We start from the raw sequence: 16,151 nt of genomic DNA on the forward strand, positions 1-16,151 counted from the left end.
TCCCATCGTGAAGCAAACGATCCCCTGAGAAACTTGCTAACTCAGTCCAAATCCCAGGCAAACGTAATTCTACTTCGTGCCTTTATAAGCAGAGAAGAGAAAGAAAACAATCGGTAAACTACTAAGACGTCGCTTTTTTCCCCCTTAAAAAACAAAAACAAAAATAAAAACAATCGCTACTCTAGATTCCTTCAATCAACATAATCTGTATGTAGAGAGAATAATTGTGCTGTGGACCTAAGTCTCCAGGCTCAAATATGCTCAGTGGGTACGAGTTACTGAGCTGCCACCTGTATCTCTTGCGCATGGACGTTTGAGGGGCCTGGGGGAGATTTCGGCTCCTCTGTTTTTGAGCTGTTTATGCCTGTGTAAAATCGGAAGCACAGCAATCCCATAGGTCTGTAGTGAGAACTGAATGAGGTGTTTCATATAAAACCCTTGGCACAGTGCCTGGTATTAACAAGCCCTCAGACAAGAGTGGCTATTAAGGTAACCCGTACCTATAGACACTAATCTAAATCATGTCATCTTCGCAGCTGTTTCTTTGCTTAATGAATGATTCACGACTCTTGAAAAAGAAGTAACTGATGGGAATCAAAAAATATATATAAATATATAATATTTATATAACTAAAATGGAGACATTTCAAATAAGAGTGGGTAAATGTTTGGACATTTGTGTCTGTGAGCGAGACGTGTGTGCACGTGCATGCTTTTCTTACAGGGAAATGAAGAAATCTTAGCATGGTGGGTGAGTACTAATACTCCAACCAGTCAATGTTCCCCTGTTCTGGGTAGTACATTGATATCACTGGCTCTGGCCCAGGAGTACCTGTGGAGAAAGGCACCTTTTGTTTTTAGTTGTTTTTCATCTGGTTCTAACTGAGAGGGTGGGGGGTGGGGTGGGGAAAGAATGAAATAAAAATAAATACCTTTTATGGTTTAGTTACACTTCACCTTATATATTTTAGGGGAAGGAATTAATTGAATATGCACTTTTTTCTTTGCACAGAATGTGTTCGTCTATCCATCTCTGTCATGCGGTCATTCCAAAGTCCCCAGATGTGACAATATGCTAACATCGAACTAATTTCTGTCAATAAAAAGTATAGGATCTCTTCTCCGTTCTTTCTGTATCACTCTGATTAAGGAATTCTTAAAGAGGGGACTCTAAATATTGTGCAATTTCTAAGAAAATCACCAAACTGTTAATGAAGTAAATATCTGTTTAATTTACAAACATCAGTAGTGTCACTGATATTAGTCTGGAGAAAGACGAAGCACACTGAATTATACATGTACATCTAATTTTCTTTGTAAAAAAATGTTTTTGGAAAGAGTCATCTGCATCCTTACAGGGGACTCTGGGATTTTAATGAGGGAAGAGCAAGTCCGCTAAAAATCATGATCGACTCTACACTGTAATTTTGTGGCAAACATGTTAACGTGGGAACAGTAATAGGTAATAAAGGAGCTTTATTGTTTGGGGAAAAAAAATCACAGTTCTTGACATTACAGTCTTTTCTCTCGCCACCCCCACCCCCCAAAAAAGGGCCAAAAAAGATCAAGGAAATATTAATTTGTCAAAGATCTACTTTCTAGTGTCGATCGCTACACACCATTTCTGTTTTGTGGGGACAGGCTGCAGAGGGGCTGCTTCTTTTTGTACAATGACTGTCCCAGGCATAGACTTTACATACTCTCTGCAGGTGTCCTGAGTGAGGCCAGTAGGTCAGTGACACCAGTGTCAGATGTCAAAGTAAACAAACAGAGCAACATATATTCATCCCAAGATAACATCTTATGTTAGTACTATTGCCAAAAAAAAAAAAAAAAAAATCCTGATTTTTTAAGTTTGAAAAATGTACAAAAATATCAGGACAATTATAAATTAATATATATTAAAGCATCGAGAAACAGCAAAAGGATGGCCTAACATGTTAAGTACAATGGTCTTTGATACAATAAATATTTCTCATTGAAACTGAATACTGTATAGGGTTGTTTAGAACTCATAGAAACAAAAATTCATATTATTACTAATTTATTTATCGATAATCTATTGGTTCTTTATCATCTCCTTTATCATTTATATTACAAAAAAATTAATACTGGAAAACGGTAGATAAACACTTTTGTGTGCTTCTTCTGTTAACATGCTGACATTTAAAAAGAAGATACAATTTTAGCACTCCCGTCTTCTCTCGCGAATGGGACCCAGGTCTTCAGGACACTTTATCTTTTGCACAAAATATTTCTCATCCGTTCGTTCTGTCCGAATCCTTGGGTTCCATTCCTCTGCCTCGCATCCTCACTCACACACGTGTGCTTGGTCTGTCCTCGTGCGCCACAGGGGTGGCGACGAGGGCGCGCGCGCGCCTGAGGCTCTGGGCCAGTTCACACAGCGCACGGCAGCTCGTCCCTGCCCGTCCCTGTGCTTCTGCTTGTCTTCAGCATGTCACGAAAGCTGAACCCGAGTCGCAGTGGTCACCATCGTTGCCCTAATGCCTCCAGGAATATCTTCCTTCATACTTCTCCAGTGTCGGGGAAGCTGTAGTTCAAGCATTTTTTTTTTTCTTCCAAATGCAGAAAAAAAAAAAAAGTATTTCTCATAATAAAAATAAGTCCGTTCTGTATTTTACAATATATTTCAAATATTTCCACTATGAAGCGTGACTCCGTCCAGCGCGGCTGGGAAGCAGGCGCCGCCTTCCCGGGGCGGCGGTTAGGAGGCGCACCTGGCACAGCCGCACTTGACCACCTTCTCCACCTCCTCCACGAAGGAGGAGCCGTCCGTGCACTCGAACGAGTATTTCCGCCGCTTGCTCCGCAGCGGCCCGCAGCACTGGCCGCCCGCGCAGCCCCCTCTGCACTCCAACCGCGACACCTTCTTGGTGGTTTGGCAGGCGGCGTAACCCTGTTGCTTTTGGTAATAATCTCTCACCCGTTCCCCTTGGCAAGAGATTTCTGGAGAAGAACAAAAAGCACAAGCATTTTAAGGGCGGTCGCGATAAGGCACGGGGGTGCGGGGGGTGGCGGGGAGCGATCAAAAAGTCACAGCTGGCTTCAGGAGGCGTTGCTTGTGCTTCCTGTTTGTAACTGCCCTTTGCAGTGTTACGCTTATGTAACGTGTTATGGGGGCTGGTGGCACAGCCTTGTGCTCTTTGAAAAATGCTTCTTTTTGGCCTTTTTTTTCCCCCAGCGGAGTGAATACTATATATGGGAACGATAAATACTACGCCATGGGACTGACAAGAAAATTGGATTCCTCAGTCTTTTCCTTTATTGCAAAAAATACCCATCTTCTGTTTTTACACTCCAAACAGCTGGCTTTGTTTACCGCACGGAGCAGTTTCAGAGAGTATGCGATTTAATGTATTAGACTTGAAGTTTAATATCATTCACTCTGTTACTTAATACAAGTAACATTCCACTAACTTCATAAGTTACCCTAGCGTGAACTAGTTCAAAAAGAGACATCTGCTGAAAGCTTCCATGAGGACGTTCCTCTTGTCTGTCCCTCTGACACACTCAACAAAACCTGTGCCAGCTCGAGGCAAGGGGCATTCTGATCCCTCAGACACAAGAGAAGGAGAAAGATGGGCTAACAAGTCAGCCCGTTCTCATCCTCTCACCTGCAGAATTTGTTGGAATTAATTCGATTCTAAGGTCAAAGGTGACTTCATCCTAAAACTAGAGCAGAATTATTAGCTCTGTCCTCTCTGTGCCAGAAGACAAACTAATAATATATTCAGATGAGAACAGCGGATAAAGGTAAGAAGGAAGTAAATGTACTTCTATGTAAGGTAAAAAGGAGCATTTTCACAGATATCTGAAGGCCGTGTAAAAGCCTGCAGTGGAGGCTTAGGACATGTCACATCTGGTGCCTTCAGAACACCGGGAAATAAGTCGACAGCAGCAACTAAGAGTCCTGTAAAGACCTGGCATTTCTCACATCGCTCCCACCTCTTTCATTCTGTCTCCCTTTCTCTCACTCTCTTTTCAAAGGTGGAGCCCCCTCTTGCTTTTCCAAGAGAGGGAAGCGCCCAGCTGGGCTGGCTTACCTCTATCACAGCTGGCCCCAGTGTAGCCGCTGCTGCATTCACAGTAGGGCTGCGCCAGTCCTGAGAGCCTGCATTTCCCGTGCTTACACTTGATCGCCTGGCAGGGGTTAAACAGAGCCTCCTCTTCATCACAGAGGACGCCCCCATGGCCCTCCAGGCACTTACAGCTGTAGGAGAAGGCATTGATGGGCAGGCAGACGCCATGCATGCATCTAAGAGGAGGGGCACAGGAATGAAAACACGTTAACAGAGAGGATAAGGATGGAGGGAGGATGGTGAAGGAAAATGAGGGAGAAAGTGCTAATGGGCTTCTTTCTTCCTTCCTCCCTCCCTCCCTCCTTCCTTAGGGTTTGCTCTGAGGGTTGGGGTACGTGTGTTTAACTACCAAGTAACCAAACTTACTTGTTTCCCAGGCAGGGGTCATTGGTTCTCTGGTCACACAGGGGCCCCGTCCATCCTTCCTCGCACTCGCAGGTGAAGCCCGACTGACTGCTGGCCTGGCACGTGCCATGGGCACACACCTTCTTGTGGCATGGCTCGCAGCCGGGCAGGATGCCGGTCTGCATGGGCATCTTGCGGAAGTCCTGCAGCTCGCTGTTGATGTAGAGGTTCCGGATACAGCCATGGAAGCTGGTGCCGTTCTGCCCCGGGGCCTGGCGCAGGGCTGCAGCCACGTTGTTTTTCCCAGGCATGCCTGGGGAGGGACAGCGAGTCAGAGGTCAGGCTCTTTGGGGACTCCTCAGCTATCTGACACCCAGACCCTCTTCGCCCTTGCAGCAGGGTGGCAGTTTGTGTGACACTTCTTTAGGAGAAACACATATCATGAGCATCCAGTCCTGAGGGTCTCTACCTGGCTGCATATTAGAATCACACAGGATCTTAGAAGAAACACTGATGCTTGAGACCTCAGCTCAGACTTCCTTGATCGGGTTATCTGGACAAGGTGGGCGAGGGAGAAGAGATGTGTTTCCCTATTTTTGTTTTTTGGAAGATGCTCTGGGCAATTCCAATGCACAACTAGAATAAAGAACTTAGTTCATTGGTGGTCGAGCATTAATTTTTAAAATTTGTTTCGAACCAAACCTTCCACAGAGGCACACATATAAAAAATACAAAAGCAGAGCTACTGTACTAAGGCAAGACTGGGAAGGGGGAGGGGTTAGTGTTCTCTTCTCTCACTGGTCACCACCACCCCGCCCCCCCCGCCCCCGTGCCCGCAACCTGGACACACCCCAGGAGGTCTAGAGAGCCATAACACAGGTCAGTAATCCCCTGACCAATCTTGCCCTTTGAAGATGAAGGGCCCAGGCCCAGGGAGCTCAGCAGTGTGCTCAGTGTTATCCAATAAGATTGAGTTCGAATCAGGCAGATGAAAGACATCTCTGCAATCTCCAGTCTCGGTTCAGTCCCTCACGTGTCAGAGGGTGAGAGCTGGGGTGCGCGGTGACCTTCCTCCCCGACCCTGCCAAACGCAAGGCTAGCACCTAATCCAGCCCACCAATGGCAACATCCATGGCTCAGTCATGGACATCGGTCCCTGAAAACCTCTCCCGTGCTTCCTGTCAGCCCAACACCTCATTCTCATCATTCCCCCACTCCCCTGCTCATCAGCAGGAAGGCTTCACATTCCAAGAAATCGGGAAGACAAAAGAAATTCCTCCAAAAACAGGATTTGTAATCTTTGTAGATGTACATTCCACTAGTGACCCTCATTTGGCAAAACTGAGGAATCTTTCCACGACCTAAGCCAGACCCTGAAATAGCTCCTGTGTGGGACTTGACACAAGGCAACTGTCCAGGCCACTGTGGGGGAAAGGAGGAAGAAGGAGGCCTTCAGGGCAGCTGCTTTTTCTCTCTGCTACTCAGGCCCTCCTTGTGCCTGGTCTCTGAACATCTGCCTGGAGGGGACCCGGCTTGCCTTCTCCAGAGAGTTCAATGGTTATGAAGAGCAAGAACCTCAGTGCTCCCTGGACCCTGACTCTTGGCATCATCATCTTTCCCCTTCTAAGGAGCCCATTTGAGTTCCAGCAGGCACCAAAGTTGGATAGTTAGGTTCACAGAGCACTAGGCTAGGTGTCAAAGGCTTTATTGTTGTTCTGTGTGTCCTTGGGCTTGGTTCTCATCTATGAGTGGATGGACCAGAACAGTTGCTTCCAAGCTTGTCACGCCTAAGGACCACCAGAAGTGCACGTTTAGAAGGCAGCTCCCCAGAATCTCTCCACCATGAGATTCTGATGGAACGGCGTGCAGAAATCTAAGCGTTAACATGCAGCTCGGGAGATTCTGAAGCAGGTGGTCCATGGTCACACTTTGACAGGTACTGAATCGGGAGTCTCGGCTTTGAAGTTCTATGAGTTCTCCCTTTTGGTCCATGTCCATCTGGCCTTGGAAACTGGGTTGCTTTGTAGAACAGGTTCAGAAGGATGAGAGGTACCATTTCCAGGAGAGGACTAGTAGCAGGAAATTCCTGGCTCTGAAATAAGTTCTTCTGATTTAATCTTTCATCCATCATAAATGTGTGGACTCTAACACAGACTGGTGATGCTCCACAGCAGGGAGAAATGGTTAGGAAATGTGTTCTTTTTATCCCCAAAGCTAACAATTGTAAAAGGTCCAGTTTTGATTATACTTAATACAAATGTAGATATATCACCCATATATTTATTTTCAATAAGATATTCAATCAGGAACTATTCTGAGTCAACCTTTTCATATGCTTGGCACATTTCTGACTAGAGAATTAGGTCTTAATTGATAAACAGAAGTAGATTCCTACTGTTTTTTCTTTTTTCCTCTTTTAGCCTTTTCTCTGTGCCATGGGCCATAGCTGGAATTCAATCTATCAACCAATCAACCAATCAACCAACCAACCAACCGATAATTTAGTAGGACCTTACCAACTCTACATGTTTAAAAATGACAGTAAAGGAACCGAGTGTCAAGGCTGAGGTCCCCTGTCCAATGGCCGCATTAGAAGATTTGTGACACATGTGGAGTCTTTATATGCAGGTCTTAATATATATAAAAATTTTTATTAAATTTATTAAGATTATATGTTTTAATTCTATAATACGTCATCTGCATATTGCAGCGTGTGTTCACCAATGTCAAGTTTCCTTCCATCATCACATATTTGACCCACTTTACCCTCTTCTACCTCCCCCTCTGCCCCCCTTTCCCTCTGGTAACCACCATCCTGTTGTCTGTATGAGTTTTTGTTTGTTTGTCTTATTTGTTCATTTGTTGCTTTCTGTTTTATATCCCACATATGAGTGAAATCAAATGGTTCTTAACTTTCTCTGTCTGACTTATTTCACTTAACATGATATTCTCAAGATCCATCTATGTTGTTGCAAATGGCAGAGTTTCATCTTATAGCTGAGTAGTATTTCATTGTATATAGACCACATCTTCTTTATCCAGTCATCTGTCAAAGGTAGCACACTCTCTGACTTCAAATTATACTATAAGGTGACAGTTATCAAAGCAGCATGCTATTGGCAGAACAACAGATACTCAGACCAAAGGAACAAAATTGAAAGCTTAGAAAAAAACCCACGTGTATACAGGCAAACAATTTTTAACAAAGGAGCCAAAAATATACAAGAGAGGGGGAAAAAAATCTCTTCAGTAAATGATGCTGGAGAATTAGAAAGCCATATGCAAAAGAATAAAACTAGACTGCTATTTGTTACCATATGCAAAAATTACTCAAAATAGATCAAAGATTTAATGTAAGACATAAAACAATAAATTGCAGAGAAACATATAGGTACTAAACTCATGGACCTTGGTGTTAGAGAGGATTTTATGAATTCGACCCCAAAGGCAAGAGAAGTAAAAACAAAAATAAATGAACAGGACTACATACACCCAAAAATTTCTACACAGCTAAAGAAACCATCAATAAAAACAAAAAGGCAACCAACCAAACGGGAGAAGATATCTGCAAATGATACTTCCAATAAGGGGCTAATATTCAAAATATATAAGAATGCATACAACTCAACAACAACAAAACAAAGACTCTAAAAACTGGGCAGAGGACCTGAACAGAAACTTTTCCCAAGATGAAATACAGACAGCCAACAGATATATGAAAAGATGTTCACCTTCAGTAGCTATTAGGGATATGCAAATGAAAACCACAACGAGATATCGCCTCAAACCTGTTATAATGGCTATTATCAATGAGGCAGGAAATAATGTGTTGGAGAGGATGTGGAGAAAAGGAACCCTCATACACTGCTGGTGGGAATGTAAATTGGTACAGCCACTATGGAAAACAGTATGGAAGTTCCTCAAAAAATTAAGAATAGAATTACCATATGACCCAGCAATCCCTCTTCTGGGTATCTACCTGAAAAATTTGAAAATATTTATAAAGATATATATACCCCTATGTTTATTGCAGAATTATTCATGGTGATAAATATATGGAAATAACTTTTAAAAAAAATCCCATTCAGTAATACTACATATTCTGGTTGTACGATCACATAGAAAAGCATAAGGATTAGCTTGTCTTGTATTTAGTAGAGCCTACATCATGGGTAGTCGATAACCGAAGGGTAGGTAAAGCTGCTTCTCTATTTTGCTAGAAAATGCTTCCAGACGCTGCAGGCATAGGAGGCATCACCTTCTCATGTCCTCCTTGGGGTATGTCCCTGTTTTCAAACATGGACAAAAAGAACTTGTTTGCCTCATTCTCCTTTGCTAATGCAGGTTCTCTTGCCTTTGCCATACAGAATTCGGGGCTGTGGTCTTACAACTGCCTTGTATTTCTTTAATCTGAATTACTCTTGAATTGGAAGGAAATGAGGCCTTTCTCACTGCATTCTAGAGGAGTTTTAAAAGATGTAAAGAAATGGCTTCTAACGAAAGCATAATGAAATAAAGTGAAGGACAAATCCAGAAATAAACAAAAAACCCACAAAACTTAGATTGCTTCCCTTTCTGCTCTAGGTTAAGGTGAGTGGCAATGCAGGGGGCTCTGGGGTCAGACAGATCTGGACTCAAAAGAGGTGTCTATCACTTCACAGCTTTGTGAACTCGGATGAGTTTCATGAAGTTCCTGAGACTGTTGCTTCAAGACTGTAAAACAAAAAATGACACCTACTTTCTAAAGTCCCTGAGGATTAAGATTGTAAAAGAAGCATTGTGTTGAGCACACAGCACGTGCGTAGTAAATATAATTTCTCTCAAACCACAGGTGTATCTGTGACTTGCTTCACCCATCCCAAAGCAATGGCTGTTAACTAAAGCGCAGTGGAAATGGAGGGCTTCTGTCTGTTAATAAATCTCATGGTTGGGATTCCCATGAAGCAACTACATCAGTCAATTTGCTACACAGATTTCATATGTAATGCATTTGATTCCTTGAATGCATTTGATTCCTTCCTCACTCTCCTGGGCATAAATATATATATTCGATTTTGTATCCTTCATGCATCTATTAACTTAGTTTTTAGCATATGAGAGGTGCTCAATAAATATTTACAGAATTGAACCAAAGACTTTTAACTGTTTCTCAAAAAAATCAAAACTCTATCAAAAGTGTTAAGATTTTCTATTAGAGAAAATCATTAAAAACAAAGCTGCTCTGGATGTTCAGGACAATTCCAAAAATGCCATCAAGGAAGGCTTTGAGGAGTCAAGAAAATCGTGTAGCAGTCAAAAGTATTATTTTGAAGGGGATGATGGGAACTTCATGAAAATACTTGTCATGGTGAAGAAATCAGTTACACTGACCTGTTCATAAGCTTTAGCTTATTTACCTGTAAAATGAGTTGATATTATCAGTCAATTCACCACAATGAAATGTGATTTAATTCAATGCAACTAATTCAACATCACATGCTTTCTTGTTCCTTAGCCTAAAATCTGAAATTCTGTGTTTCTCGTATATGTTGACTCCTCCAGATAGAAGTACTAGTGCAAGCTCTCTTCTTGGTGGCTCCGCTCCGTTCCTTGGGGCTCTTTCAGAGTTTGGCTCATATTTCTTTCCTCATCTATTTATTCGTCTGCCTTCTTGTTGCTTAAAATTTAAAAATGTCCAGAGTCTTTATTCCATCTTTCCAAGCCCTAACACGTCTTCCCAACGCTCCCTCTTTGTTCACTCACCTCAAGGTCTTGGCTAAACAGAAGTAATTTTTGTTACCCGAATATAATTCGTACATTTAATTTGTTCATTCATTCATTTGACTTCATTCATAACTGTCCTGTCATTTACATGTGTTAGCAACTGGTGGTGCAGACATTTCGGCATGGAAACACCTGACTGAGGCTGGTAGTATCTGCCTCCTCCAGGGAGCTGGGGCATGGGCAGAGGTGTGGGGTCATGCATACCCCTTATTTCATCATTTTCCTCATTGTCCAATTTGATCTCTTTCCATAGACCAGATCAAGTAATAAGATGAAATTATATGTTTATGTCATCGAGCATGTAATAGAAACGAATAAATGTGAATAATGTCCTTCCCTACCTCAATCACGCATTTAGTTAAAGCAAGAGCTGGGATTACAAAATGTGTCCTTAACACCCATCAAGGGCTCTTTCTTGTCTATCCGTGCTGCCCAACTGGTCACTGTTGGTCAATGACCGTGGCATGGGGCATCAACAACTTCAGAATTAGTCTGTGAGGAGAGTCACGGGGTTTGGGGACCCATTGGTTGTGGAAGACAGCTTACCTCCTACGTAGAGTGGAGAGTCGAAATTCAGAGTAGACTGCTTTGACAAGTTGGTGATGATTTTGGGGCTCCCTCCATCCACAGAGAGGGAGAGGCTCTGATCCAGGGCAAGAAGTTCCACAATGTGAAAGTTCCCATCATTTATTGTCTCCACGCTACATACAAACAAACAAAACAAACAAACAAACAAACATAGCTGATACTTCCATTTTTACTAAAGAAAAGAAGTGACAATACAAACTCCAATTAGAGAGTCTTGGGAAAAGATAGTCCTATCTAACAGTAATAAAGATTAAAAAATAGTAGTTGATTTAAAAATAAAAGATATTTTCAAGGACCTATAATTTCTATTTTTTAGGAACAGATAGAAAATGAGCTTGTTTTCCTAGTGGGAGAAGTGCAAATGGGCACATTTTAACATTCCCCAGTCACATTCACCCAATATGTAGAAATTACAAAAGATACTTGATGCATTTGCTTTTAAATGCTACAAAAGTTCCATTTACTGAGATACTGTTACTCCAAATTGTATTAAAAAGAAAAGGAACCTACACCTGAGCCAAATATCTTGCACAGATATCAATATTTGTAAGTCACTGGCTTCTACTCTCTTCGACGCTGTGCATTGGGACTTATTAAATCAAATATACACTCGAGTGCAGGAAAAACCAACTTGGTAGGATCATTGCACTTTCTAAAATTTGTTAATTAATAATATACTCTTACTTTCCTTGAATTTTTGAGAGGACCACCCATCAAACGCTATAACTGTGAAGACGTCTATGTTCAGAGGAGAGGTGGGATAATCATATTACACAGAAAGCTTAACACGGTCATACGCAGAGAGTCTGGTGAGAACAGTCATTTCTCAGTTTCTCTTCTGTCACTTTCTAGGCCAGGTTTAACAATCATTCAAAAAAGAAATGTAAGGGGGCTTATGGAAATTCATAAAATGGATAAAAACAAGAAGATTAAGGAACTGAGGTAAATGAAAAATGAGGATCTAAAATAAGACGAAGTTGGGTGAAATTAGTAAGTTGGTGCTACATGGGTTTAAAGTGTTGCTGTTAATTTAATAAGAGTGTTACAGCAGGCAAAGATGAAAACAGGATCAATGAAGAAAGCAGGATCAAGACACAGTGAAGTATCAGGAATACTTATCTTTCATGATAAGAGGCAAAATATGGCATAATGCAAGTTGGGGCCAAAAGTAAATACTGAATATTAAAGAGCTAATAGATTAGTATCTTGACTGTAAAGATTTAAAAAAAGGATCAAAAATGAAAATATGGGAGCATATGATTGATAGGAAGATTGTGAATACCTAATATTCCCTACATAAGGCATTTGTTTAAGTTTCTAGGTACTATATTTAAATTTGCATGTAGGTCAAGTCTAGAAAAAATAGAAAAAAGTACTGACATTTCTGCATGGTTCTCACCACAGAAGTCTAATCTTATTTCATTTTTTGCCTACGTAGAATAGAAAGTTTTTTGGAATTTGACAGTATAAAGCATTCTGCGGAACCATGAAAATATGTGAGGTTTTCTTGTTTTAAGTGGTTACAAGAGTCCATATGTGCGGGGATTGTTGATAACCTGTCTTAAATATCATTTAAAAAATAAACTTTTTAAAATTTTTATTATATAACGCAATGTTTTATTATATTTCATTATATTATATGCCAATCAATATTTTTGCCTTCTAGACATTTAATTATCCTAATACCTGATACCATTAAAATCAACAGAAAGAACAATATACAAAGAAATTACTCTCTAAATAAAGTTACATAGCAACTGTTAGTGATCTTATATATGACTGTTTCCTAAGGTGATATGTTGAGTAGTAATATCGACTAGTGATTAAATATACAGATTTTGGTGTCAGGTAACCCTGGATTTGAATCATGGTCTTGAATGTATTAAATGCTTGAGTTTAGACACATTACTTAATTGCTGGTAAACTTTAGTTTTCTCTTTAGTAAATACTAATACATATTTATCCCTCATGGTTAACTTGAGGTCTACTTGAAATAATATTTTTAAAGGTAGAGCAAAGCATCCAGCATATGGAAAGTGCAAAGCTAAATCTTAGATATTAGTATCATCATCACCATCACCATCACCAGCATCACCAGCATCACCACCTCCACCACCATATAAATAATCCAATAGTATTTCTGAATCTTCTTCAGGAAGAAATTAGTCCAGTTTTATTTTCAGTTATAATTGTAAGAAAACACTGATGACTGGCAGAAATGTAATAACTGCTTTGGGAGTATATCTGGTTCAAGTTACTAAAAGTTTTAGGTAAAACATTAAAATAAAGGTATACATAGAGAAGGTAGTGGCCAGTTGCTTTTCCTTTGTGATATATACAACCCTCTAAGTGGTTTTATGTGAATGTTCTATGAACACTGGCCTTAATTAAGTCATAAATATTAATAAAGGGCCCCCTTTTTTCCTTTACAATTGCAAAGGAAAGACCCTTATATATGGGGAGTGGGTTCTTGGTCACACATCAGTCTTAGTCAATCAATCTAAGTATGTCATCGTTGATGACGGTGTTTGATGCAATACAACTGGGTAAGCTAATTTAAAGCAGGAAACCATGCATTACTTATTTCTGTACTCTTTAATGCATCCAGCAGAGTGTCTGGTTAATAGTAGCTGCTCAATAAATACATGCTAAATAAATAGAATATAAGGGAGATGTATTAAGAATAACACATACAGTTTTTTCTTTTTTCAGTAATACTAACTGGATTATAGTTTGTCAAGAAGCTTCAGGCATTTTTCAGGCAGGACATCTAAAAGATACATTTTATTTAAAAATTCGGATGTTTCAGCGACCATATTCTGAAGGATAATGCTGGGAGATAAATCTTCAGCCAGGTACTTGTTCTAAGAACATTACATGTATTAGTTAATTTAAGACTCACAACAACCATAAGAACTGGGCTCTTAAGGTACTCAAGGTGGCACAGCCAGTGACTAAACAGATTTGAAGCCAAGTCGACTGGTTCTAGAATGCGTGCTTTTAATTATTATGCATCACTTTCACGAGAAATAAAAAAACCTGAAAAGTACCTAGTACTTTACAAACAACATGTATCTTCACCTCTAATAAGCCTTTAATAGATAATGTCTCTCTCTAATAGCCAAGGAAAAAAATTCTATCAAAAATAATTTTATTTGTTGGTTGCAAAACTTGGTACATTTACTAAAAATCAAAGAACTGTAAAAGAATATGTAATAATCTTATGAGAGTTGGAAGGTTATGCGAATGCATCTAAAGTACATAGATATGAAACTTAGATTTGGATTCAGGCTGCCTAGGTTTTTCTCCTCCCAAAAGCTGTTAGTGTTGAATCTGATCATTTCAGAACTTGGCAAAAGTTACCACTGAGCTTAATTCCATTTATACTTCCCTAAAATTGGGTGAGGCCTCACCCTGGCCTTGTAACAGATAAGTATTTTGAAATTAATGTTTTTAGATTCTTTGCTTTTAAGATGCTATTGTGTGTATGGGGCCTGAAGAGAATGTGTGAGAGCTAAGGATTCTAAACTGGTGTTTCATGCTGTCTTGTACAGCATGAGATAAACTGGGGAATGTCCAGGAATGCTCTGCCTACATATTTTAAAATAAAAGCAGGGATTGACACACCAGTTGTTACAGGATAAAACTCAGCCATCCTCGATTTTACCATCCATCACAGTCTTCTTCTTCTACCTATCGCTCAAAATGCATAATATCCTTCTGGGTTCTGATAAGTATCGATAAACTCGCTTTTACTACTCTCTAGGGAACTATATATTTGATGACTCACAAAAGTCAAGAGTGCACCATTTAACATCGAGCCTTTCCACTGGAACATAAATTGTATTTATTACCATTATTATGTAATTTAGTTTTACTACAATCATCTATTACCTGAGATTTTATTTTCTTGAATTTCTAAGTGGATGTATGAAAACAAAGCGGTTATTCAACTATGTCTTGTGGTTTGCTACAGAAAAAGAGTTTAAAAACTTGGGGCTTAAAAGAAGAGGTGCTCTAACTTGCACTGGATATTCTTACTTTATGCAGAATATATTAACAATGACATTTTTATATTTCTATCTTAACCATAAATCTTAAGGAATTTCAGTGATTTAATAAAGACTAATAGTTCATTTTGCTTATGTAAGCTCCAGCTTTTTGACTTAAAAACTTAAAGTATCTGGTGATGTCTTCTGTGCAATGAAATAGGAATCAAAAGCCAGACAAATTCAACTGGCCATCTCACTTTGATATCTCTGGGATGACAATACTTCGACTGTGAGTCAGGCTGGTAAAAACAATTTCCTTGACTTTCTTTTTAATCAAAAGAAAGGGAAGTCAAATGGAACTAAAGATATTTATTTATATACATAAAGAGTTTTTACAAGGACATTTTTAAAAATGGTTTACAAGTTAAGTTATATTTTAATCAGTAGTTTGGAAGTAAATTATCTAATTTAAATAAAATGCATTGAAATAGAAAGGGGCCCTTACATTTGAATATATAGTGAGTCACATGTAAGACAATAACATTTGCACATAGGTATTTATTCTTTAGCATCTGGATATCTGAGCATGAAGAATATCCGTAAACCACCAACTGGCAAGAGTTACCACTGATCTTAATAATCGTGATCAATTATTGTGCGCTCACTCTGTGCCTGGCACTACACTATGTGCTTTACATTCATTACTTCCAAATCTCCTAGACACATGTGAAAAACAGATATGATCGCTCAGATGCAGAAATGTGGGCACAAAGAGGTGAAGTAACCTGCTCAAAGTTACAAAGCCGGGAAACAGCAGTGCCTTCCCATATGGCATATCAAGGATAGCCTAGTGTTTATCTTAGAAATGAGAAGGTCTCATAGATTCTGTCCACTCTCTGTTTCTCCAATGATACTTTTATAATAATAATAATAATAATATAATAATTGTTATTAATAATAATCATAATAATTTTTATATAATAATTGTTATTATTATCTTTTTAGATTTAAGCCTGTAAGGTGTATAATCAAGAGGCTATGCAGTGAAACGAGCCTGAGTCAGCATGGGAAAGTCCCCTAACCGTGAACAGGTTCCCTAAACACTGAAACTATAATGCACGGTACCATTCTATGCCTCTGTGAGATGCTCATCTGACTGCCTAGTTTTTAAATAGTAGTTGGCCATGTTTCCAAAGAAGCTGTCTGGTTTGAAAAATGACATTCATTTGAATCTAAAGAAGGACGCATACCATTTTTAGTAACAATTTTTTAAAAAGTTTCTATCTAGATGAAGATAAAGTCACTTTGAAGGGCAATCAGTTATCAGCTTGCTTGAAAAAAAAATGTGTTACTCCATTCCTGT

At 39.7% G+C, this 16,151-nt stretch overlaps 1 protein-coding gene across 4 annotated transcripts in view; it reads right to left on the reverse strand.

The window, feature by feature from the left end:
* Window positions 1-1,208: 1,208 nt before the first annotated feature.
* The window catches only part of SLIT2 (slit guidance ligand 2), a 322,457-nt gene continuing 307,514 nt past the window's right edge, over window positions 1,209-16,151 (reverse strand). For all 4 annotated transcript variants that reach the window (XM_039838092.1, XM_039838093.1, XM_039838091.1 and 1 more), the window contains 4 exons: window positions 10,755-10,909; window positions 4,467-4,758; window positions 4,065-4,276; window positions 1,209-2,967 (listed from right to left, as the gene is read on the reverse strand). In XM_039838092.1, coding sequence (XP_039694026.1) covers window positions 2,726-2,967; window positions 4,065-4,276; window positions 4,467-4,758; window positions 10,755-10,909 — 901 coding nt within the window. In that variant the 3' untranslated portion in view covers window positions 1,209-2,725. The remainder of the gene's footprint in view (window positions 2,968-4,064; window positions 4,277-4,466; window positions 4,759-10,754; window positions 10,910-16,151) is intronic.

The sequence above is a fragment of the Pteropus medius genome, unplaced genomic scaffold, assembly GCF_902729225.1.
Source record: "Pteropus medius unplaced genomic scaffold, Ma_sr-lr_union100, whole genome shotgun sequence".
Lineage (NCBI taxonomy): Eukaryota > Metazoa > Chordata > Mammalia > Chiroptera > Pteropodidae > Pteropus > Pteropus medius.